At 41.9% G+C, this 25,149-nt stretch overlaps 1 protein-coding gene across 4 annotated transcripts in view; it reads left to right on the forward strand.

Annotated features, from left to right (window-relative positions):
* RNF17 (ring finger protein 17) overlaps positions 1 to 25,149 on the forward strand; it is a 203,371-nt gene that overhangs the window by 42,062 nt on the left and 136,160 nt on the right. For 3 of the 4 annotated variants that reach the window (XM_084633486.1, XM_084633487.1, XM_084633488.1), the window contains exons 10-13: positions 8,100 to 8,271; positions 8,878 to 8,954; positions 13,668 to 13,742; positions 18,061 to 18,347. In XM_084633486.1, the coding sequence (XP_084489612.1) occupies positions 8,100 to 8,271; positions 8,878 to 8,954; positions 13,668 to 13,742; positions 18,061 to 18,347 (611 nt within the window). The remainder of the gene's footprint in view (positions 1 to 8,099; positions 8,272 to 8,877; positions 8,955 to 13,667; positions 13,743 to 18,060; positions 18,348 to 25,149) is intronic. The other variant, XM_084633489.1, reaches the window with a different exon arrangement.

A 25,149-nucleotide genomic window follows, 5' to 3' on the forward strand; every position in this document is an offset into this window, starting at 1 on the left:
TGTCCATTTGGCCCGCACATGTGCTCTCCCTGCTTCAGGGCTATATAGCACTGCATGGGCAAACTGCCCTCAGTTCCTTCTCAACCACGTTTGGCCTGAGATGGAACCTCAGCAGTGTCCGAATTGAGAATTAGTCATCTATATCTTATTTTCTATTTTGAAAAAAAAGAGGCGTACTTGTTGCACCTTAGAGACTAACAAATTTATTTAGGCATAAGCTTTCGTAGGCTAAAACCCACTTCATCGGTTGCATGCAGTGGAAAATATAGTAGGAAGATATATATACACAGAGAACATGAAAAAATGGGGTTTGCCATACCAACTGTAACAAGACTACTCAATTAAGGTGGGCTATTATCAGCAGGAGAGAAAAAACTTTTCTAGTGATGATCAGGATGGCCCATTTCAAACAGTTGACAAGAAAGTGGTGAGTAACAGTAGGGGAAAAATTAGCAGGGGGAAATAGTTTTTACTTTGTGTAATGACCCATCCACTCCCAGTCTTTATTCAAGCCTAATTTAATGGTGTACAGTTTGCAAATTAGTTCCAATTCTGCAGTTTGTTGTTGGAGTCTGTTTTTGAAGTTTTTTGTGTTGGAGAATTGCAAGTTTTAGGTCTGAAATTGAGTGACCAGGGAGGTTGAAGTGTTCTCCGACTGGTTTTTGAATGTTATAATCCTTGACGTCTCCAACACAAAAAACTTCAAAACCAGACTCCAACGAGAAACTGCAGAATTGGAACTCATTTGCAAACTGGACACCATGTTGCTCATCGGAATAGGGGAAGGCAATCTCCTTTAGCTTCTCTAGCCAGACGTTCTGATCCACAAGATATGTTTGAGGAACAGGAAGCGAGACTAGACCAACATTATTCCAACAATCAACATCTCTTCACTCTCCTGATGAGGCAGTCATGTCTCCCCCACCAACCCTGGCAGACAACTTCAAACAGTTTCAAGATCTCATTAACAGAGTAGTAGATTCGCTACAAATTCTGCTTGAAGAAACAAGAGTCACAACACAAGCTGCTTGACATTCTACATCTGTTTGCAACACGTTCCCTATCAATGAGGCCTTGCTGGACCCAGCAAAAATGATATGGCAGACACTGAATACAATATCGCGCTCTAATAAGAGAGTGAACAAAAAAATAGTGTTCCCTCTAAGGACCTGGATTTTTTTCTTTTCCCACCCATCCCTGAATTCCCTTATCATTGATGCTGTAAATAAATATGGTAGACAGCGCCACACTAAATCAACACTCGGACAAGGAACAGAAACGACTGGATTTATTTGGATGTAAATCATCTTCATCAGCAGCCCTACAACTTAGGATCGCTAATTACCATGCCCTTATGGCAAATACAATTGTATAAATTATTCTAAATTAAACATCTCCCTGCTGATAAAAGGGAAGAGTTTCAGGTGATCATTGCTGAAGGACAGCTTCTCGCAAGGACATCATTGCATGCCTCTAGATGCTGCTGCCCGCTCCATCTCAACAGCAGTGATCATGCGGAGAGTTTCCTAGCTTCCCCTTTCCAGCTTTCCAAGGGAGGTCCAGTCTTATGTGTAGGATCCATTCGAAGGATCCAAATTAATTGCAGAAAAAACTCATGAATCCCTCTACACACTAAAAGACTCTAGACCCACTTTGAGTTCCCTGGGAATTTACACACCTTGCAAAAAAGGATATATAGTAAATCACCAGTTGGCACAGAGGTTCCAGTCTGCTCAGTTTCTCCTCCCCAGAGGCATTAAGAACCCCAACAGAAAAGATGACTACTACAAAAGCAGAGATCGCTGCCCCACAACCATCAACATCACCAAGTGCATGGTGGTCAGGGTGGATAAAAATCAATGATATATATTTTTTTTATTTCAATTGGATTTTTTTGATAAAATGCTTTTTGAGGGAAAAAAACTATCAAAAAAATCCAATTTAAAAAGATAATTTCAGTTAAGATACGTTATAGCTCAAAGATATCCCCTCATGGAATAGGAATCATAAATTCTAATTCTGTAGTATGAGACAATAGTCATGTAATGTTTAAGAACAGTTTTGTAAATGAGTTCCAGTAGTTCATGGATTTAGGGACCCAATGTTAGGGTGTTCTAGGGACTTCTGTATAGATTGTTTAGGTTAGTCTTTCTAGCTATCCAATGGGACTCAGTGCTCAGTCTAGAAGATACCATCAGAGATGCTTAGTTTTGCAGTTCTCAAAGTGTGGATTTGTATCTCCAGGGATAATATGCTTGTTAACAGCAAAAATTTTTTAAATAAAATATATAGAGAGGGTGAGAAATAAGAGACCTCAAGCCTATTGTCCTTCAAATTTGTGTACACAGAGTCAATCCCTTACCTCTCTCTAAAAGTGCAAAGTTTCAAAAAGTTCAACGAATGGAAGATTGTTGGGGGCAGACTAAATCTGGAAAAGCAGAAGAAGTCTGGAGATAAATGTGAGAAGGGAGGGACAGGCAGTAGAAGAAAAAGTGAAATTGTTTGAGCAGCATATTCCAGAAGTCTTGAGGTCTTTGAGTGTAGCCTTCATTGATTTGAGATCCACTATAGCATTCTCTCACTAGAAGGGAAAACCTATAATGGCAGCAGGCCGTAAAAGAGACCCAGTTTGGGAATATTTCAGTGAAGTTCCTCTACCTATGGGTAAGACAGGCATGCGTGCAAAATGCAAACAGTGCAAAAAAGAAATGCAAGTCCTGATTACTCGAATGAAGCAACATCACGAGAAGTGTTCCTTCTCAGGAGGAAGCTGCGTTGAAGATGTTGAAAGGAACATGCAGGATCTTCAGGTTGGTAAACTTTTTTATTTTCTTTCTTAAGGACTGCCTGTTTGCCTTCTGGACTATTCTTGAATTCTCATGTTTGAGCAAAAAGGATAGTTGTTACTCTATGGTACTATCATTTTAGATGCAGTTGTGATAAAAAATAAATAGCGGAAATAGGCCAATCTTCCATTTACAATTTCACCTTTAAAGTAGTACTGAGTGTCACTGAATGTGGTGAGTAATACTAAATGAGCAGTATGGTAATAATAATTAAATAACTGCATTGATTTATTTTGTTTAGGAGAATCCATCCTCAACATACAGGATTCTGAAGACTATCCGCCTTCAAGATCACCATCATTTTCTATAGTTTCAGTTATCTGCCAATGTTTCAGTCACATCGTGTATGTCACAGAGCTACAGTATATCACCTGTAGCAAAAAGGAAAAAGAAATCTCCACCATCCAGAAACAACCATAGATAAGTTGGTGATAAGAGCCAGCAGATTACAAAAAAGGAGGTAAATGATGAAAAAATTGCCCGGCTTGTTTATGCAACAACAAACTCTCCTTTCTTTATAATTGAGAACTCACGCTTCATTAACATGGTTGAGTCATTAAGACCAGGATACAGTCCACCCAACAGAGGAGATGTTGCAGCAAATTGCAGGATGAAATGTATGAAAGAGAAATTGAGCAGTGTGCAAAAGATCTAGAGGGTGAAATTGTTAACCTAAGTCTTGATGGGTGGAGCAATGTCCACAATGATGCTGTTGTATGTGCTTGTGTGACAACAGAAAAAGGGAATGTCTTCCTTACAGAAACAATTGATACATCAGGAAATGCACACAGAGCAGAATACTTACAAAGAGTAGCAGTAAAAGCTAGAGCAAACTGAGAAAAAAAATTCAGATGTCTAGTACGCAGCTTGACAGTCATAGACAATGCTGCAAATGTATCCAAGATGAGAAGAAATTATTTAGAAGAGAGTGAAGAGAGTCCCAAGCTAGTAACATACAGTTGCAGTGCTCATTTGATTTACCTCCCAGCCAAAGCTTCAGTGTTCCAGAAATAAAGGCTAATGTTGTTGAAATTGAAAAAAACTTCTGTAACAACCACTTTGCAGCAGCTGCTCTGAAAAAAGTGGGAGGAACCAAGCTAAGTTTCCCACAAGATGTATGATGGAACTCAGTAGTGGACTGTTTTGAGCACTGTATCAAGAACTGGCCTAATCTGACAATGGTTTGTGAACGAAATTGTAAAAAAATAGATGGCACTGTCACAGACAAAGTTCTCAACATTGGGCTTCAGAGAAATGTTGAACAGATGTTGAGTACCCCGAAGCCTATTTCTGTAGCCTTCAACAAAATGCAGGGAAATAGCTGTTTTATTTCTAACACTGTTGAAATCTGGAAGGAACTCAGTGAGATCTTCAATGACAGAGTTACTTTACAAGTATTAAAAAAACAAATGGGACAAGCACTATCACCAGGTCATTTTCTTGCAAATATCCTCAGTACTCGGTACCAGGGTCAAACCTTAACTGCTGCTGAAGAAGAGGAATTGACTATGATATAGACATCTAACAATCATCCCTCCATAATGCCAACTGTAATAAACTTCGGAGCTAAGGATGAACCATTCAAGAAATATGTTTGCTGCTGATGTTTTAAAGAAAGTCCCACCAGTGAACTGGTGGAAGTCACTTAAGCACTTGGATTCAGAGACTGTTGAAATGATAATCTCACTTTTAACAGCAGTAGCTTCTTCTGCCAGTGTAGAAAGACTATTTTCTTCCTTTGGACTAAACCATTCCAAAGAAAAAGCAGGAAAGCTTGTTGTTCTTTTCCAGATTATGAACAAACAGGAAAACGAAGGTGAAGACGACTGAGTTAGCTGCAGAAGCCAGTATTTTAAGTTTCTCGTGTTGACTTGGCTGACAGTCTATTTAATTTTTGTTTCTTTTAAAAAAAAATTTCATTAACTATTTTAGTTAAAAATTTTAACAAACTTGATTTTAAAAAACTTGAATGTTTAACTAAATTCAAAAATTCATATTCTTGTTTTGTTAAAATATTATGTTTGCTGTTGAAGAAAAAAATCCAGAATACATAACATTGTTGTTCTAGTTAAATAAAACAATTTAAATATCTGTCTGGTGGTGATCTCCTAATACAGCATGGCAAGAAAATCCTCCAAATATTAATGGTTAACCTGTTGAATTGGAGATAGTTTACCTCCCAATGACTTCATAAATGTCTGCTTCAGTTACCTTTTGGTAAATGAAATAACCAAACAATCATTCATTTTCTGATATAGTTGTAAAACTAATCTTAAAATTTTTCAAAATAAATGAGGGTTGGCCTCATTCTGAATGTGGCAAAGTCAACCATAGTCCCCCCTCAAAGAACAGAGTTCATCGGAGCCCTCCTAGACTCTGCTCCGGCCAGGGCTTTTCTTCCGGAATCTTGTTTCCTCACCATGAGCGCCATCCTAGAGGATTTCAAAAGATTCCCCACCACTATAGCACCGAATTGCCTAATACTGCTTGGGCACATGGCTTCTTTCACGTATGTGGTACAGCATTCCAGGCTGCGGCTCAGTCTCCTTCAGGCTTGGCTAGCCCAAGTTTACAGGCCGAACAGAGACCACCTAGACAGACTGGTCACACTCATTCTTCAGGTCCACAAGTCCCTCTGGTGGTGGCTCAACCCATGAACAGTATGTACAGGAATACCCTTCTCCACACCTCAGCCATCACTATCAATAGTCATAGATGTGTTGGTGATGGAATGGGGAGCACACCTAGGTGGACTCAAGGTCTCTGGTCCCAGGCAGAATTTCCGCTGCACATCAACGTCCGGGAACTGCGTGCCATGTGCCTTGCTTGCCAGACGTTTGAAACCCATTTACAGAGCAGATGTGTATCGGTAGTGACAGACGATACCACAGTGATGTTCTATATAAACAGACAGGGTGGTGCTTGCTCTTCTACTCTCTATCAAGAAGCCCTCAAGCTGTGGGACTTCTGCATCACACACTTGATACACTTGGAGGTGTTGTATCTTCCGGGCTCGCAGAACAAACTGGCCGATCACTTCAGCAGGTCCTTTCATGGCCATGAGTGGTCTCTCCACCCAGATGTCGTGTTCAGCGCTTTCCAAAGGTGGGGATCTCCCCTGATAGACCTGTTCGTAACACAGCGCAACAGGAAGTGTCGGCAGTTCTGCTCCTTCCTGAATCACAGTCCAGGCTCGCTGGTGGATGCCTTTCTTCTTTCGTAGAAGGGGCACCTGCTGTATGTATTCCCGCCTTTCCCAGTCATCCACAAAGTCTTCTTCAAGGTCCGATGAGAGAAAGCATTACTAATCTTGATAGCACCAGCGTGGCCACGTCATCACTGGTTCACTACGCTGCTAGACTTGTCAGTGGACATGCTTATAACTCTGCCCCTGGTTCTGGACCTGATCACGCAGACCATGGCTGCCTCCAGCACCCCAACCTAGAGTCTCTCCGCCTTACAGTATGGAAACTCCATGGCTCAACCCGTTGGAACTTGCATCCTCAGACTCTGTTAGGGAGGTAGTCCTTGGAAGCAGAAACCTTTCCACTTGCTCTGGGGCTGGAGCACCCATGGGGAAAAATTGGTGGGTGCTCTGCACCCACCGGCAGCCAAGCTCCCCACCCCAGCTCGCCTCTGCCTCCTCCTCTTCCCCTGAGCATGCTGTCCTTGCTTCTCCAAGCGCTTGCCGCCAGCTGTTTCACGGTGTAACAAGCTCGGGGGGGGCGGGGAGGAGCGGGAACACAGCACGTTCAGGGGAGGAGGTGGGGAAGAGGCAGGGCTGGGATTTGAGGAAGGGGTCCACCATGAGTAGGGAGGGGGCGGAGTTGCGTCGGGAATTTTGGGGAAGGGGTTGGAATGGGGGTGGGGCGGGGCTGGAGTTGGGGCGGGGCTGGGGGACAAGAGCACCCACCGGTACCAGGAGAAGTTGGCACCTATGTCACACAGCAGGCTAGAGATGATTCTGCATTTGGCAGAGCGATGCTTCAGTCTGTGTCTCTGTGAACTCCGACTCCTCTTTCCAGGGAGTGCTTGGCAGACACCTACTTAAAATCGACATGAGCAGTCACTTGAAGAAGAAAAAATGGTTACCTACCTTTCATAACTATTGCTCTTTGAGATATGTTGCTCATGTTCATTCTAAGACCCACCCGCCTCCCCTCTGTTGGAGTACTGGGCAAGAAGGAACTGAAGAGGCTGCAGGTTGGAAGGGACCTATATATACTGCCATAAAGGCATGACTCTAGGGGCTCCACTGCCAACCCTGATGGGTACGCTAGGGGAAAAACCTTCTGCTGACTCTGCACACAGTGCTCACACACCTACTTGGAATGGACATGAGCAACACATCTCGAAGAACAACACTTATGAAAGGGAGGTAACTCTTTTTTTCCCACTTCCATAGCCTTCCTCAAGAATGTTCCAGTCACAGAAATATGCAAAGAAGTGACTTGGACATCTGCTCATACGTTTATTGACCATTATGCAGTCACGCACGACTCAGCATCCAATGCCATATTTGACTCCTCTGTCTTATCCTCAATATTAGACTCAACTCCGAAGCCCCACTCCTCCGTTAGGAGTACTGCTGTAGAGTCATTTTGAGTGGAGCACCCATAGGGACGCTACTGAAAGAAGAAAGGGTTACTCACCTTGTACAGTAACTGTGGTTCTTTGAGATGTGTGACCCTATGGGTGCTCCACTTTCCGTACTCCTCCCCTCTGCTTCAGAACACTTAACAATGAGCTCTGTGGTAGAGAAAGAAATGAGGGCGTTTCACTCATGCAGCACTATATAGCCCTCAGGCAGAGAACGAGCCGGGGAGAGCACATGTGCAGGCCGAATGGACACTGCTTCTTAAAATCTCCGATCTGAGGCGCAGGGATTCAAATACAACTAGAGTTGAGCTCCCACAGGGCAACGCATCTTGAAGACCCACACTTACTGTACAAGGTGAGTGATCTTCCTTTTTTGTTTTTTTCTCCAGAGATGGCCCCTGCTAAATAAATAACTCTTTTTTTTTAATGATTTTACTGTAGTTCACATTAATTCACTCAACTTCAGGCTTCTAGCACATTTTGCTGATGCTGGCATACTAGGAAAATCCAACTCCAGTGTGAAAGTAGCCAGTTTATTTGTGGCAGGGTTGTGACACAGTTATGCTTACAGCTTTAGTTCAGTCTGTACTATTGCAATGCTTAGGGATTACTAAATTCTGAAATATAATCTTTCATTTTGTGTTTCTAATATAGGAAAAGGAAGTTGCATGCAGAATTAGTGAAGAACACAGATAATTATGTAGCCAACATCATAAAAGCTAAGCAGTACATTGAAGAGAAGAGAAACAACTTGAATGGCGCCATGAGGCTAGCAAAGGAGTTAAAAATGACACCCTCGTTAAGACCCTGTTGTGATTTGAATCAGGTAGTTAAATTAATCCACTGTAAAATTTTCTTTCAGTGGATTAGCCAGACTCAGTTTCTTTTACGTTTATTCTTCTGGCTGAAAGTTTTAGGCTGTTACTGTGATCCATCTTCCTGTTTGTTAATATTTCAAGATTAAGTTTGTTACAGTAAAACATTTTATATATTTTTTTCAGAAGTCTGAACTTAATTCTTTAAACCATGTCTCATTATGTGGTTCATTTAAGTTCCCCATTATTTTTAGACTTCGTTGCCTCTGATCTCCCAGTATTGTGCAACCAATTTATTTTTCCTAATCTGGAGGCCAATAGTGTAACCCAAATAGTATTTTTGTATTCTTGCAGCCGGGGCTTTGTATCCACACAGATTCAACTGTGGATGTCTCCATTTTATCAGGTGCCTGTTTAGGTTAGGCAGGCTTAAATTAAGTTGCTTGCTCACTGTTCTGGTTCAGAATAAAATTATTTATTTCTTAAATTTTATGTGCCAGTGAAGTGTCGTGTGCTGATTGTCCAGTACTGGAGACTGTTATCCCTGATACAGGATCTGTTCGTGTATCTGATGTTTATGTAATAGAAAATAAAATTGCTCTTTTTTTAAATTTGAGGTTATTCATAACTTAAAGTTGACAGTTGAGGGTGAACTCTCGAGGGTGGATACTTTGAAGGAAAGAACATCTCTAAGGTAAATTATTCAAGCGTGAGTTACAGTAGAAGGTAAAAACTGTGACACAATGGTTTTTATGCATCTAAAGTAGTAAACTGATACTCTTATTTTTAATAAGTTTAATACAAATTAAGATAATCAGAAATAGAAGAAATGGACTTGTCTTGAGTAATTTGTGTGACTTATGTGATAGATATGAAAAAAATGCCCAATAGCACCAGTTTGAATCATTCTTCTGAAATAAGCAAATAGAAAAGTACATGTGAAATCGATGTATTAAAAACCTATGAAATTGACTTTACTGTTCTGTAAACACAGAAGTGTTTGCATTTCAAAAGATATAAGCAAACTTTCACCATGTGTGACACATAAATAGGGCTGTCAAGCAATTAAAAAAATTAGTAGCCATTAATCGCACTGCTAAACAATAATAAAATACCATTATTGAAATATTTTGGATGTTTTCTACATTTTCAAATATATTGATTGCAATTATAACACAAAATACAAAGTGTACAGTGCTTAACTTTATTTATTTTTGATTACAAATATTTGCACTGTAAAAAAAATACCAAAAGTAATAGTATTTTTCATTTCACCTAATACAAGTACTGTGGTGCAATCTCTTTATCATGAAAGTAGAACTTAAAATTATAGGATTATTTACAAAAAACACTGCATTCAAAAATAAAACAATGTAAAATTTTAGAGCCTGCAAGTCCACTCAGTCCTACTTCTTGTACAGCCAATTGCTCAAACAAACAAGTTTGTTTACATTTGCAGGAGATGATAATGCTGCTGCTTCTTGTTTACAATGTCACCTTAAAGTGAGAACAGGCATTCTGATGGCACTGTTGTAGCTGGTGTTGCAAGGTATTTACGTGCCAGATGTCCTAAAGATTCATATGACCCTTCATGATTCAGCCATCATTCCAGAGGACATGCTTCCATGCGGATGACGCTTGTTAAAAAATAATGCGTTAATTAAATTTGTGACTGAACTCCTTGGGGGAGAATTGTATGTCCCCTGCTCTGTTTTACCCACATTCTGACATATATTTCATGTTATAGCAGTCTCAGCTGATGACCCAGCACATGTTCATTTTATGAATACTGTCACTGAAGATTGACAAAACACAAAGAAGGCACCAATGTGAGATTTCTAAATATGGCTACAGCACTCGATCCAAGGTTTAAGAATCTGAAGTGCCTTCCAAAATCTGAGAGGGACGAGATGTGGAGCGTGCTTTCAGAAGTCTTAAGAGTAACACTCTAATGCGGAAAGTACAGAACCCAAACCACCAATAAAGAAAATCAACCTTCTGCTGGTGGCATCTGACACAGACAATGAAAATGAATATGCGTCGGTCCACTCTGCTTTGGATTGTTATTGAGCGGAACCCGTCATCAGCATGGATGCATGTCCCCTGGAATGGTGGTTGAATCATGAAGGGACATATGAATCTTTAGCACATCTGGCAGGTAAATACCTTGCAACATTGTCTGCATCAGATGCCACCAGCAGAAGGTTGATTTTCTTTTTTGGTGGTTCGGGTTCTGTAGTTTCCGCATTGGAGTGTTGGTATTTTAAGACTTCTGAAAGCGCGCTCCACACCTCGTCCCGCTCAGATTTTGGAAGGCACTTCAGATTCTTAAACCTTGGGTCGAGTGCTGTAGCTATCTTTAGAAATCTCACATCGGTGCCTTCTTTGTGTTTTTTGTCAATCTTCAGTGACAGTGTTCTTAAAATGAACATCATGTGCTGAGTCATCATTTGAGACTGCTAAAACAGGAAATATATGGCAGAATGTGGGAAAAACAGAGCAGGAGACATACAATTCTCTCCCAAGGAGTTCAGTTACAAATTTAATTAGCGCACTATTTTTTAATGAGGGTCATCAGCATGGAAGCATGTCCTCTGGAATGATGGCTGAAACATGAAGGGGCATACGAATATTTACCATATTTGGCACGTAAATACCTCGCAGTGCCGGTTACAAAAGTGCCATGCCAATGCCTGTTCTCACTTTCTGATATTGTAAATAAGAAGAGGGCAGCATTAACTCCTGCAAATGTAAACAAACTTGTTTGTCTTAGCGATTGGCTGAAAAAGAAATAGGACTGAGTGGAACAACCCAGGAAACTACAGACCAGTCAGCTTAACTTCTGTACCTGGAAGGATAATGGAGCAAATAATTAAGCAATCAGTTTGCAAACATCTAGAAGATAATAAGGTGATAAGTAACAGTCAGCATGGATTTGTCAAAAACAAATCCCATCAAACCAACCTGATAACCCTCTTTGACAGGGTAACAAGCCTTGCGGATTGGGAGGAGGGGAAGTAGTAGATATGGTATATCCTGACTTTAGTAAAGCTTTTGATACTGTCTCGCATGACCACCTCATAAACTAGGAAATGCAGCCTAGATGGAGCTGCTATAAGGTGGGTGCAGACTGCTTAGAAAACCATTCCAGAGATAGTTATCAATGGTTCACAGTCATGCTGGAAGGGCATAACAAGTGGGATACTCCAGGGATCAGTTCTGCGTCCAGTTCTGTTCAATATCTTCATCAGTGATTTAGATAATGACAGAGAGATTACACTTATAAAGTTTGCAGATGATACCAAGCTGGGAAGGGGTTTTAAGTGCTTTGGGGGATAGGATTAAAAATCAAAATGATCTGGACAAACTGGAGAAATGGTCTGAAGCAAATAGGGTGAAATTCAATAAAGACAAATGCAAAGTACTCCCATTTAGGAAGGAACAATCAGTTGCACACATACAAAATGGGAATTAACTGCTTAGGAAGGAGTACTGTGGGAAGGGATCTGGGGGTCATAGTGGACAACAAGCTAAATATGAGTCAACAGTGCAACGCTGTTGCAAAAAAAGTGAACGTCATTCTGGGATGTATTAGCAGAAGTGTAGTAAGCAGGACACGAGAAGTAATTCTTCTTCTGCCCTGCTCCACACTGATCAGGCCTCATCTGGAGTACTGTGTCCAGTTCTGGGCACCACATTTCAGGAAGGATGTGGACAAATTGGAGAGAGTCTAGAGAAGAGCAACAAAAATGATGAAAGGTCTAGCAAACATGACCTATGAGGGAAGATTGAAAAAATTGGGTTTGTTTAGTCTTGAAAAGAGAAGACTGAGAGTGGACATAAATTTTCAAGTACGTAAAAGGTTGTTACGAGGAGGAAGAAAAAATGATGTTCTTAACCTCTGAGGATAGGACGAGAAGCAATGGGCTTAAATTGCAGCAAGGGAGGTGTAGGTTGGACATTAGGAAAATCTTCCCAACAGTCAGGGTGGTTAAGCACTGGAATGAATTGCCTGGGGAGGTTGTAGAGTGTCCATCATTGGAGATTTTTAAGAGCGGGTTAGACAAACTCCAGGGATGGTCTAGGTAATACTTAGTCCTGCCATGAGTGCCGGGGACTGGACTAGATGATCTCTTTAGGTCCTGTCCAGTTCTATGATTCTATGACTTTTAAGCTCTGATGTTTTACATTGTTTTGTTTTTGAGTGCAGTTATGTAACAATGATGAAGAGATTGCACTACAGTACTTGTATGGGATTAATTGAAAAATACTATTTTGTTTATCATTTTTACAGTGCAAATATTTGTAATAAAAATAATACATACTTTGATTTCAGTTACAACACCGAATACAATATATATGAAAATGTAGAAAAACATCCAAAATATTAAATAATTTCAATTGGTATTCTATTAACAGTGCAATTGAAACTGTGATTAATCACAATTTTTTATCACGATTTTTTTAAGTTAATCACATGAGTTAACTGTGATTAATTGACAGCCCTAATAAATAATCAAGTAGTAATACACTGTATAAAAATGAGTAACTTAAATTTTTTTCCAATCAAATGTCCACTCTTCTGCCCCTCGTGTATGCTGGGCTCCCACATGGGCTGCTCAAGATGAAATCTCAGTGGCCCCTGGTCATTAATTTTCTAACAGAAGTGAAAGCAAATAATACACAACTCCAACTTAAAGCTGGTACAGCTTCAGAGCCACAGTCCTGACTGTCGCATCTTTATTTGGGTGCTGCTGTCCCTCTCTTGATCAAGAAAATAGTCAGAAATCTTTATTTTCAGTTCTGTTAGACTACTTCCTGCTATATGATAGGAATCAGATTTTGAGAGCTCTGAGACTAGCCAGAAAATTAAATATAAAAACTTTGAGATTTTTTTTCCCTGTATTACTTTGTCAATTTTGATTTGGCAGGAGGTGGAAATAGTGGCTTCATTTTGATGTAAGCCAGAAACAAAGAAAGATTTAAATACTTGGGCTTTGAGTACACTTTAGTTCCTGAGGATTGTTATTGGAGAATATAATTTATATTTTCACTACCCTAAGGATTATTTGTGGAACAGTGTTAGGCATTGATATAGAAACTCACCAAATAGATGCAGAAGTAGTGAAGGAATGCTCGGAAATCAGATTATACCACATAATATATTTATGTGTAAAGGTGAATGAGCAACCAAGTCTACCATTAGAGAGCTGTCATCAGTGTGTTAGTCATTGGTAATTTTTCTTGGCTAAAACTGGAGAAATGGAAAACTGAATTGATCTCTGTTTCTTCACATTGCTTCAGACCCTATAGGACTTCACTAATTAGTTAATATTATATTTGTGAATTGTCCGACTGATTTAAACCTTTGGGTGACCTCCCTGATATCATTCTTCTTTTACTTTAGATTTCTCATGAACTGTGATGAAATTACCTCTGTGTTCAAAAACATAGGGAAGATTGAATTGGAAATACCTGCAAAGTAAGCATTTTTTTTTTTTTAGTAAAGAAAACTAGTGCAGTGATTTATGCAATTTTCTTACCACTGAGCAATTTACAAACACCTCTAGCAAAGGTCTGCATGTATGCTTACTGATTTTAAAACTAGAATGTACAGTTGTAGCAAGAGATCTTAAGTCAGTATTTCAGTCTTTCTTGTTTGATTCAGATAAGAAGCAGGACTTCAGAATAGGTTAAAACTACTTATTGGAAGATTGGGTATCATCGGGTATTTTGGTATAAGGTGCCTTTACCATTGGAATTTCTTTGTGCTAAACATTATACCAACCTCAAGTTACAGAAAGGGGTGGAATAATTGGGATGTCAGTACTTCCAGTAACTGAAAATTACTCTGAGTAAATGTAAACCCATTTGTAAAATTAATAGCAAATACTAAAATATTCAGTAATACATCTTTTGAGGATAAACTCTGATTCTGAGGTAACGGAAAAATCAATATAGATTAAACATAAATGACACATTTTCTTATTGGAAAACAACTATTGTTTCTATTTTATTGAGCCTCTTTGCTTTCACTTGCTCAAACAGGTTTTTGACAAATGACTATAAATTATGATGATTTATAGTATATCAAATTGATGGACTGTTTGTAGTGGAGTGGCACAGGTGTCAGTATTTGGATAATCACTGCCATCAATAGTCTGAAAAAGGGAGCATAGAGCATTCTAACGTGTAGATAATGTTTGGGAAATGTTAAGTCCAGTGAGGAGAGAGAAGAAACTCTAAAGAGGGACCTAGAGAGGCTAGGAGTGTAGGCCATATCCCCATACCAGTCTTTAAGCCAAACTATGCATTGAAATCAGTGAATAGTTTTGTTTAAAAACTGATGGCATATTATGGCCCATAGGTAGGGGGGGAAAACTTAGATTCAACCTGGAAAAATTCGGTACACCAAGGAAAAACCCTGATATGCTTGGAGATAGAAACTTAAAGAGCAGTGAAGTTAATAGAGATGGAGGATGAAAGTATATAGCAAAGTATATATGGCTTTACTCTGGGGGCATTCTGCGCCAAAATATAAAAATTCTGTGCACAATATTTAAAATTCTGCGTATTTTATTTGTCAAAATAACACTGCATAATCATGCCAGTTTCAAATATTTTGGTAATTTACTTCAAAATACCTGTCAGCTGCCAGGAACCGTCTAGCTCTAGCTCGCTCTCCCTCTCCCCAGCAGTGTCTTCTTTGTGCGAACTGGGTTCTGCTTGGTCTAGTGGCAGCTAGCAGCACTGCAGCCCATTTCTTTTGGTGGGGGGGAAGGAAAATCTGTGTGCACAACGTTAATTTCCGCAAAATTCTGCATTGTGCAAAGGCACAGAATTCCCTCAGGAGTAGGGCTTGGAGCAGCCAGAACAGGCATAGCATCAGAGACAGTAGCCCTCTGTAAATCTTTGAAACCTACTCTATAATGCTGCATTATTTGATCTGGACATGGCTGCAAATGAAGACAGATGCAGGGATGGATTTTAAGCGGCAGGCTGCAACTGTATTAAATGATGCAGGGGGATCAGTGCTTCATGTCCTATCAACCATATTTTCTCATAGTAGGCATTTTAAATGGTTCCAGTGTACGGTTACAAGGCTTCTACCATATAACCCATAATCCAGGGTAGACTCTGCTCAATGTACCTCTAAGACTCATAGAAGATTAGGGCTGGAAGAGATCTCAGGAGGTCATGTAGTCCAACCCCCTGCTGAAAGCAGGACCAACACCAAATAAATCAGTAGTAGGATTCAGACTCAGTTTGCTCATCCGAATCCTACTACTCCCCCACCCATGGAAGGAGGACAGGACACTAAAAGGTTAGGACGTCATCCCCACAAGCACAAGGCCCATCAGCAAAATCGCAGGCCTTCTGGGAACCATTCTTTTTAATTTCATTAGAATCCAGCCACAAGTTGTGACAAAACTAACATTCCTACTAAATACTACCACATATTATGAAATCCTATTCCTGTTTAACCTAACTGTGCCTCCAAGATGCTGCAAAGCAGGGGAAAAACCCATCAGGCCTATGCTAATATGGCCCCAATGGAAAGAAAAAATATTTCTTGACCCCAGAATAGGTGATTGGTCAGACCTGCAGCTTCTGCAAGACAGCTGTGAAACTACAGTTACAGGGAGAGGGAGTAGGGCTGCTGAAATAAAGTAAAAAAAGGTTCCATGTATCCTGGGCTAGGGGTTAAATTTGTGGAGGAGGAGAGTGACAGACCAATTAGTTCTCTTCCTCCCCAGCTGGCCAGTGAGTGGATAAAGCCTCTGTAGGGGGAGTGGCCACCCTTGTGACCCCAGTGAGTGCTCTACTTCCCCTTTCAACTGGGGCTGTCCTAATTTCTGCCCATCTCCTCAAGTTTTCCACTTGTTGAGGTAGGTGGGTTTCGTTCCTGGCACCTCAACACCAGAAAGATGATGGAGGGAGTTCAAAGAAAAGCAACAGTGATTAAGAAAGGAATTAGTTTTTGAGGAAATATTTAAAAGAATCGAATGTGTTCTAGTATAGGTTGAGCACGTGTGTTGGTGTGAAGGCGGATGAGGAGAAAATATTTGAAGGGTGTAAACAGCATGCAGAAAGAAGAATGATTTAGGTATCACAGCAGGAATGAACTAAAGAAAAGAAAAATGTTTGAATGTTGGGAAAATTCCATCAGTCAGGTACTGTCTTGCCCAGTTATCCAAGGAGTATTAGGTCTCTTTTACACTGGGAATTTGTGTCTGTTCTAGCCAGCTTTAATACATAACTAGTGCAGACAACAAGTATAAACCAGGAAAACTACAATTTGCACAAGTGAAACTTTATTTCTGCTTGAATCAAGGTAATGTGCTTTTGTGTAAAATGTGGCTTTCCTTTTCCAAACTTACATGCGGTGCAGTTATATGGGGACCTGGCCATCAATTGCAGGAATTGGGATGAGTTCCTAGTGGAGACAAGGCAGAATGAAGAATAATCTCTTAAGGAAAATGACAGGTTTCAGAGTAGCAGCCGTGTTAGTCTGTATTCGCAAAAAGAAAAGGAGTACTTGTGGCATCTTAGAGACTAACCAATTTATTTGAGCATAAGCTTTCGTGAGCTACAGCTCACTTCATCGGATGCATTCAGTGAAGTGAGCTGTAGCTCACGAAAGCTTATACTCAGATAAATTGGTTAGTCTCTACGGTGCCACAAGTACTCCTTTTTCTTTTTAAGGAAAATGGTAGCAACCCTATTTCTGAGATATTTACAACTAGATTGGGCAGACCTCTCAAATATATGTTCTAGGAAAAATCTTCTAATGATGTAGAGTTGGACTAAATAATCTAATACTTTTCTTCCACGTGTTTAATATGTATTACTAGGTTTGGCACAATTCGATTATTTATAATTTTGACAGGTAATTTCAGTACTTATTTTTAAGCATTATTTTAGATTTTTTTTATCAATTTAAATTTTCCACAATTACAGGAAATTACAGAGGTATGTCAGAAATAGGGAGGGTCAGATAATTTAATGACCGTATACACTGAGATTTTAAAAAGTTTAAAGCTTCATGACTCTTAAAACACAAATTGACATCACATGTAAAAATATACAAAGTAAATATTTTTTAAATAAAACTCCAATAAGTTCTCAATCAGCATTGTAAATTTTAATTATTGTCGATGGAATTACTTTTTGTAGGTTTGTGTGTATGGTGAAATTTGACATTTACCACATTTAACAATAAAAATAGAATCTTTCCAAGCCTGTGTATTACTATTATTCTGAGCATTTTAGGAAAGAACATTGTGAACATGAACTCTTCACTGCTAGATTCAACAGTGAGGAAAAATAAGTATAATTTAATTTTTCTGAGGATAGCAGGGATCTTCTGCAGGGGGTAGAGATTTTAGGGTCTGTTCCTGTCTGAAGAGCTATAATCTTGGGGGCATTCTGCTATATAAAGCCTAGATCTATCTTTCACAGTTTTTTGGGCAGTAAGACAGTGTTGGTCATATTAGGGATTTGTTTGTTTGGGATCAGTGGTTGGCATGAGGGGGATTTCCTCCCTATTTTTGTCTTGAGAACATTGTTGCTCCATTGCTTTATGATTTGAACCTTTAATGGAAGTTAAGGGTATCTTGAACTTTTTGGAAGATTGCTTTTTATGTTTTTGTTTAAATAAAAAAAAAATTTTTTTTTGTTCTTGAGAATAAGTCCCAGTATTTTTTCATGGAATCGTGATTTTTTTAAAATAAATTCTGCTTTACTGGTACCCTTCTGTGAAATGAAACCTGAATAAATTAATATATTTCTCCAAATAGATGTTGCCCTGGAGATGATGGACAGAGCATTCTCATGGTCAGTAATCTGGGAGAAGAATCAGACTGTGACGCTTATTTGTCGGTAGAAAAGAATAAATTTACACCACTTGTCAGAGGTAATGAAGCAGAGACTCTTATACAGCAAGAACTTGATGTGCATACAGAAGTGAAAAATGTCCAGCTTTACAAATTAATTACCACACCCTCTCAAAGTATTCTGACTTTACCCCAAACGATGTCCGGTCCTGATGTCATAATTGAAGAAATCATGGAAGATGACCAGGAAAGTGAGTTGCTTAAATTTGAACATATGAATTTAATATCTTTTAAACTAGTGTGTTTATCAAGACTAGCCCTTTTAGCACTCCCTTTGCTTCATTTTTTTTGTTGCTTTTTCTGTAGCTGGAATTTTTCCATTCAAGGTTCTGATCAGTATGGGTTCTTGGTCTTGATGGTTTCCATTGACTACTTGAGTCATCTCCTTTAGAGTCTGGGTCACTGGTTTCTGAAGATTCGTCCTCCTGGCCTTTTCCCCCAGGTCAATCTGGGCCTTCATTGAGGCCAGTGTCTTGCTTTAACCAGTAACAGATTTAAGTCTCTCAGGTGATTGATTGCAGATATGTATTCCACCTGAGTGTGCACACGCTCTGTGCATTGAAGCCAGGGAACTTTGCCTCACAGTACTTGTAGGGGTGGCCCTGAGTCCTCTGGTCCATAGCTCCTCCCATGGTTATTTAAGGGCAGTACCATCCCCAACACCCCTCAGTTCCTTCTCCGTGCCCAGGGCTTCAGTCGGAGCTTTCTGTGTGGTATTTCACTGCACGCTTTCTGTGTGACGATGTTCTGGGATTTTGCTGTATATAGTAGTAAGCCATTAGTTATAGTAGTACCTTTAGGTTTAGTTAGTAGTTAAGTAGATTGAGATGCCTTCACCAGGTTTTGAACACTGCCCATTATGTGGGGTGCTTATCTCTAATAGTGACCCCCATTTTTGGAGTTTATTGTGCCTTGGGGAGGGGTATATTAAGGAAAGGTGCTCTATCTGTAAATTCAAAAAGAGAACGCAGGTGGCAAGAGATTTTCACCTTATGGAGCATGCCACGAGACCTGGTTCAACACTGGGGACCTCCACAGATCATCTGGTCCCAGAGAGACCTTCTGAGCTGGCATGAAATGTTGTTCCAGGCCGAAAGTTGAATATCTCTCTTAGGAGGAAGAAAGGTTATTCTTCTTTTGGTCCTCTGAGGAAAAGGGTCTCCAGAAGATGGACCAGAGCTATTCCGTAGCTCTGAGAGAGTCCTCCTCTTTTTCTAAGAGGAATGCAGACTGGCACCGCGATTAGTTGGGCACACAAGATAGAACTAGGCCATCTAACCCCTCTCTGGACCCGAGTTGATATTATTTGGACCCCGTACCATCAATTCTGGTACCATCCATGGGATGTCCATTGAGTCTGGTACTGACAGCATTGGTGTCGCCACTGACTATCTATGCCAATGGCTACCAGGTAGCATCGGACCTTCTCTGCCTCTCCAGTAATTCAGGGCCATTCAACTGCCATGGCTGCTTCTGCTGTGTCCTAATCGCTGCCTGATATAGTTGCAGAGTTGTCTCTGTCATCAGCCCTATTGTCCGCACTACCCAATGCTCAGAATGCCGACTTGAGGTCTGCTTCCCCCTCAGTACTGAGGGGCCCTTTGGTGCAGATGCTGTCTTCGGCACCAATGATGACACATCTGCAGGATCAGTTCCAGGCCCAGCTTTGGTACCTACATCTGTTCTGATGCCTACTGAGAGTGTGATGCCCCTTCTAGTATTCAGGGTGTCTACTACTCTACCATCCTCACTACCGATGTGTCCTGCATATGGGCATTCAGATGAGGCTGGTTGTTTTTGCTTGCTCCATCTGGGGTGGCTTCTGCATTGCCATCGGACGACGTCCAGGGTTCACTGTGATTTGAAGACATTTTCTCCCTTACCATTGCTTTCGAGCACAGCTCCCAAAAGTTTTTGAGAGCTCCTGTGGATCGCCATTGGAACCAAGATTGGCACCACTCCTGCAGGAGGCATAGGAGTGTGTCTGACCACCAGTGCCCCATCCTTTTGTCGTCTGTGGCCTCCTTGAAATCCTTGGGACGTTCATTGATAGGCAAGGTCCTGGTCCTCAGTCCAGGGCAAAGTCTCCAATCCTGTCAATAGTGTCCCCTCTTGAGCCACCTACATTGCAGAAAGAGACTGAGGTTGCTCTCTCTGAAATGGTTCAGTCTGAACTGTGCTTGCAGGGGCAAGTGATCCAGCAAGAGGCTCCACTGGCCCTGCTCCCTTCCTCTTCCTCCTCACTGGATGATTCTGTGGTGCCAGATTTCTCTTTTCCTGTGCTTAAGAATTTTAAGTCTTATCAGGATCTCCTGAGATGGATGGCTATGACCTTGGCTATTCAGGCTGAGTTGGTTCAGGAGAATACGCATAGGTTGGTGGACATCCTCCAGCTGTCAGCCCCAGTGAGAGTAACTGTCTCTATAAAATAAGTGCTTTTGAAACTTACAAAAACCTTTGCGGCATACGTCAGCTTCTTAACCATCCACAGCAAAGTGTACTGATTAGTATTCTATCTGTGTAGAGTTTTGAGTGCCTCTACATACATCCAATCCCTAATTCTCTAGGTGTAGTGGCAGAAAATGTTAGATTATGGCGGGGAGATAAAAGTCCACGCTTAAGGACAGAGTATATAAGGCTAGATTTGATGGGGAGAAAAAATTTATTCAATTTTGTTACAAATGCACATTATGAATCGGCAGGCACTGTTGTCTAAATATCACTTAATTGGGAAGCTATGTCCAGATTTACTGACAACTTGTCAGAATCCTCCAGGGAAGAGTTTAAGGGTGTTCTCGTGGAAGGCCATCTGGTGGTCAAGACATCGTTGCCAAGACATTGGCATTGGGCATGCCAGATAATTCTCCCAGTATTGTGGCATCAATTGTAACTGCAGCCTTGTGGCAGCAGAACTTCGCCATAACCCTTGAGGTCCAACAGAACATAAAGGATTTACCTTTAGATGGATGGGTTTTATTTTCTGGGAAAACCTGAGAAAACACTATATCAGGATTGGCAACTTTTGTCATGCAGCCCGCCAGGGAAACACCACCAGTTTTACCTGCCGCGTCCACAGGTTCAGTTGATTGCAGCTCCCACTGGTCGACTGCAACTCCCACAGCTCCCACTGGGTCGCCATCCCAGGCCAATGGGGGCTGTAAGAAGGGCGACCAGCACATCAGTTGGACCACGCCGCTTCCCGCAGCCCCCATTGGCCTGGAGCGGTGAACTGCGGCCAGTGGGAGTGCGATCGGCAGAACCCGCGGACATGGCAGGTAAACAAACCGTCCCCGCCCGCCAGGGGCTTTCCCTAGCGGGCCATGTGCCAAAGATTGCCAATCTCTGTGCTATAGACTACATGGCTCTGGGAAGAAGGATAAAGGAGTTTGAGGCGCAAGTGGTATTCTCATCCATCCTCCCTGTGGAAGGAAAGGGCCCGGCTAGAGACCATTAAATTGTGGAAGTCAACGAATGGCTATGCAGGTAGTGTCAGAGAGAAGGCTTTGGATTCTTTGACCATGGGATGGTGTTCCAAGAAGAAGGATTGCTAGGCAGAGACGGGCTCCGCCTAACGAAGAGAGGGAAGAGCATATTCGCAAGCAGGCTGGCTAACCTAGTGAGGAGGGCTAAACTAGGTTCACCAGGGGAAGAAGACCAAAGCCCTGAGATAAGTGGGGAAGTGGGATACCAGGAGGAAGCATGAGCAGGAGAGCGCAAGAGGGGAGGACTTCTGCCTCATACTGAGAAAGCAGGACAATCGGTGAGTTATCTTAAGTGCCTATACATGAATGCAGGAAGCTTGGGAAACAAGCAGGGAGAACTGGAAGTCCTGGCAAAGTCAAGGAATTATGCTGTGATTGGATCAACAGAGACTTGGTGGGATAACTCACATGACTGGAGTACTGTCATGGATGGATATAAACTGTTCAGGAAGGACAGGCATGGCAGAAAAGGTGGGGGGGGAGTTGCATTGTATGTAAGAGAGCAGTATGACTGCTCAGAGCTCCGGTATGAAACTGCAGAAAAAACTGAGAGTCTCTGGATTAAATTTAGAAGTGTGAGCAACAAGGATGATATCGTGGTGGGAATCTGCTATAGACCACCGGACCAGGGGGATGAGGTGGACAAGACTTTCTTCAGAAAACTAACAAGTTACTAGATCACAGCCCCTGGTTCTCATGGGGGACTTCAGTCACCTCGATATCTGCTGGGAGAACAATACAGCAGTGCACGAACAATCCAGGAACTTTTTGGAAAGTGTAGGGACCATTTCCTGGTGCAAGTGCTGGAGGAACCAACTAGGGGCAGAGCTCTTCTTGACCTGCTGCTCACAAACCGGGAAGAATTAGTAGGGGAAGCAAAAGTGCATGGGAACCTGGGAGGCAGTGACCATGAGATGGACGAGTTCAGGATCCTGACACAAGGAAGAAAGGAAGTAGAATACGGACCCTGGACTTCAGAAAAGCAGACTTTGACTCCCTCAGGGAACTGATGGGCAGGATCCCCTGGGACAATAACATGAGGGGGAAAGGAGTCCAGGAGAGCTGGCTGTATTTTAAAGAATCCTTATTGAGGTTACAGGGACAAACCATCCCGATGTGTAGAAAGAATAGTAAATATGGCAGGCGACCAGCCTGGCTGAACAGTGAAATCCTTGCTGATCTTAAACACAGAAAAGAAGCTTACAAGAAGTGGAAGATTGGACAAATGACCAAGGAGGAGAATAAAAATATTGCTCGGGGATGCAGGAGTGAAATCAGGAAGGCCAAATCACACCTGGAGTTGCAGCTAGCAAGGAATAGTAAGAGGAACAAGAAGGGTTTCTTCAGGTATGTTAACAACAAGAAAGTGGTCAAGGAAAGTGTGGGCCCGGCCCCTTACTGAATGGGGGAGGCAACCTAGTGACAGAGGATGTGGAAAAAGCTTTTTTCGCCTCTGTCTTCATGAAGAAGGTCAGCTCCCAGACTACTGCACTGGGCAGCACAGCCTGGGGAAGAGGTGACCAGCCCTCTGTGGAGAAAGAAGTGGTTCAGGACTATTTAGAAAAGTTGGACGAGCACAAGTCCAGGGGCTCGGATGCACTGCATCCGAGAGTGCTAAAGGAGCTGGCAGATGTGATTGCAGAGCCATTGGCCATTATCTTTGAAAACTCATGGCGATCGGGCTAGGTTCTGGATGACTGGAAAAAGGCTAATGTAGTGCCCATCTTTAAAAAAGGGAAGAAGGAACATCTGGGGAACTACAGGCTAGTCAGCCTCGCCTCAGTCCCTGGAAAAATCATGGAGCAGGTAATCAAGTAATCAATTTTGAAGCACTTTGAGGAGAGGAAGGTGATGAGGAACAGTCAGCATGGATTCACCAAGGGCAAGTCATGCCTGACTAACCTAATTGCCTTCTATTATGAGATAACTGGCTCTGGATGAGGGGAAGGCAGTGGATCTGATATTCCGTGACTTTAGCAAAGCTCTTGATACGGTCTCCCACAGTATTCTTGTCAGCAAATTAAAGAAGTCTGGGCTGGATGAATGGACTAAAGGTGGATGGAAGGAAAGCTGGCTAGATCATTAGGCTCAAGAGGTAGTGATCAATGGCTCCATGTCTAGTTGGCAGCTGGTATCAAGCGGAGTGCCCCAAGGGTCGGTCCTGGGGCCGGTTTTGTTCAATATCTTCATAAATGATCTGGAGGATGGTGTGGATTGCACCCTCAGCAAGTTTACAGATGACCCTAAACTGGGAGGAGTGGTAGATATGCTGGAGGATGGGGATAGGATACAGAGGGACCTAGACAAATTGGAGGATTGGGCCAAAAGAAATCTGATGAGGTTCAACAAGGACAAATGCAGAGTCCTGCAGTTAGGATGGAAGAATCCCATGCACTGCTACAGGCTGGGGACCGAGTGGCTTGGCAGCAGTTCTGCAGAAAAGGACCTTGGGGTTATGGTGGATGAGAAGCTGGATATGAGTCAACAGCTTGCCCTTGTTGCCAAGAAGGCTAACGGCATTTTGGGCTGTATAAGTAGAGGCATTGCCAGCAGATTGAGGGATGTGATCATTCCCCTCTATTTGGCATTGGTGAGGCCTCATCTGAAGTACTGTGTCCAGTTTTGGGCCCCACACTAGAAGAAGGATGTGGAATTGGAAAGCGCCCAGCAGAGGGCAACAAAAATGATTAGGGGGCTGGGGCACATGACTTATGAGGAGAGGCTGAGGGAACTGGGATTATTTAGTCTGCAGAAAAGAAGAATGAGGGGGGATTTGATAGCTGCTTTCAACTACCTGAAAGGGGGGTTCCAAAGAGGATGGCTCTAGACTGTTCTCAGTGGTAGCAGATGACAGAACAAGGAGTAATGGTCCCAAGTTACAGTGGGGGAGGTTTAGGTTGGATATTAGGAAAAACTTTTTCACTAGGAGGGGGTGAAGCACTGGAATGGGTTACCTAGGGAGATGGTGGAATCTCCTTCTTTTGAGGTTTTTAAGGTCAGGCATGACAAAGCCCTGGCTGGGATGATATAGATGGGGATTGGTCTTGCTTTGAGCAGGGGGTTGGACTAGATGACCTCCTGAGGTTTCTTCCAACCCTGATATTCTCTGATGCTACATTCTTTTAAGGATTCCCATGGTACATTGCGTTCACTGGGAGTTTATACCCCAGCCATAAAGAGATGTCATTATGGAGGTCGTCAATAAAAGCAGCAATACTGCCTGCAATGATGCTTCCAGCAGTCATTCTGCTGCGCTAGGCAGCAAGACGTCTACAGGAAAGGGCATAAGTCACAGAGGAGGGTGCCTTCTCAGTCCAGTATTAACCAGCCAGCCCGTCCTCTGCCAACTTCGAGCGTGCAGTCATTTTGACTTACGTATTGAGAGCCGCATTCCAGTCATGGAGTTCCTGACTCATCTCCAGAGTTTGGAGATGGGCTTGTCTTGCTTCTACAGTGCTTGGGAATCAATAACCATGGACAAATTGAGTGCTAAGCACATTGGGAGCAGATT

Source organism: Lepidochelys olivacea, assembly GCF_965140295.1.
Source record: "Lepidochelys olivacea isolate rLepOli2 genome assembly, chromosome: 1".
Lineage (NCBI taxonomy): Eukaryota > Metazoa > Chordata > Testudines > Cheloniidae > Lepidochelys > Lepidochelys olivacea.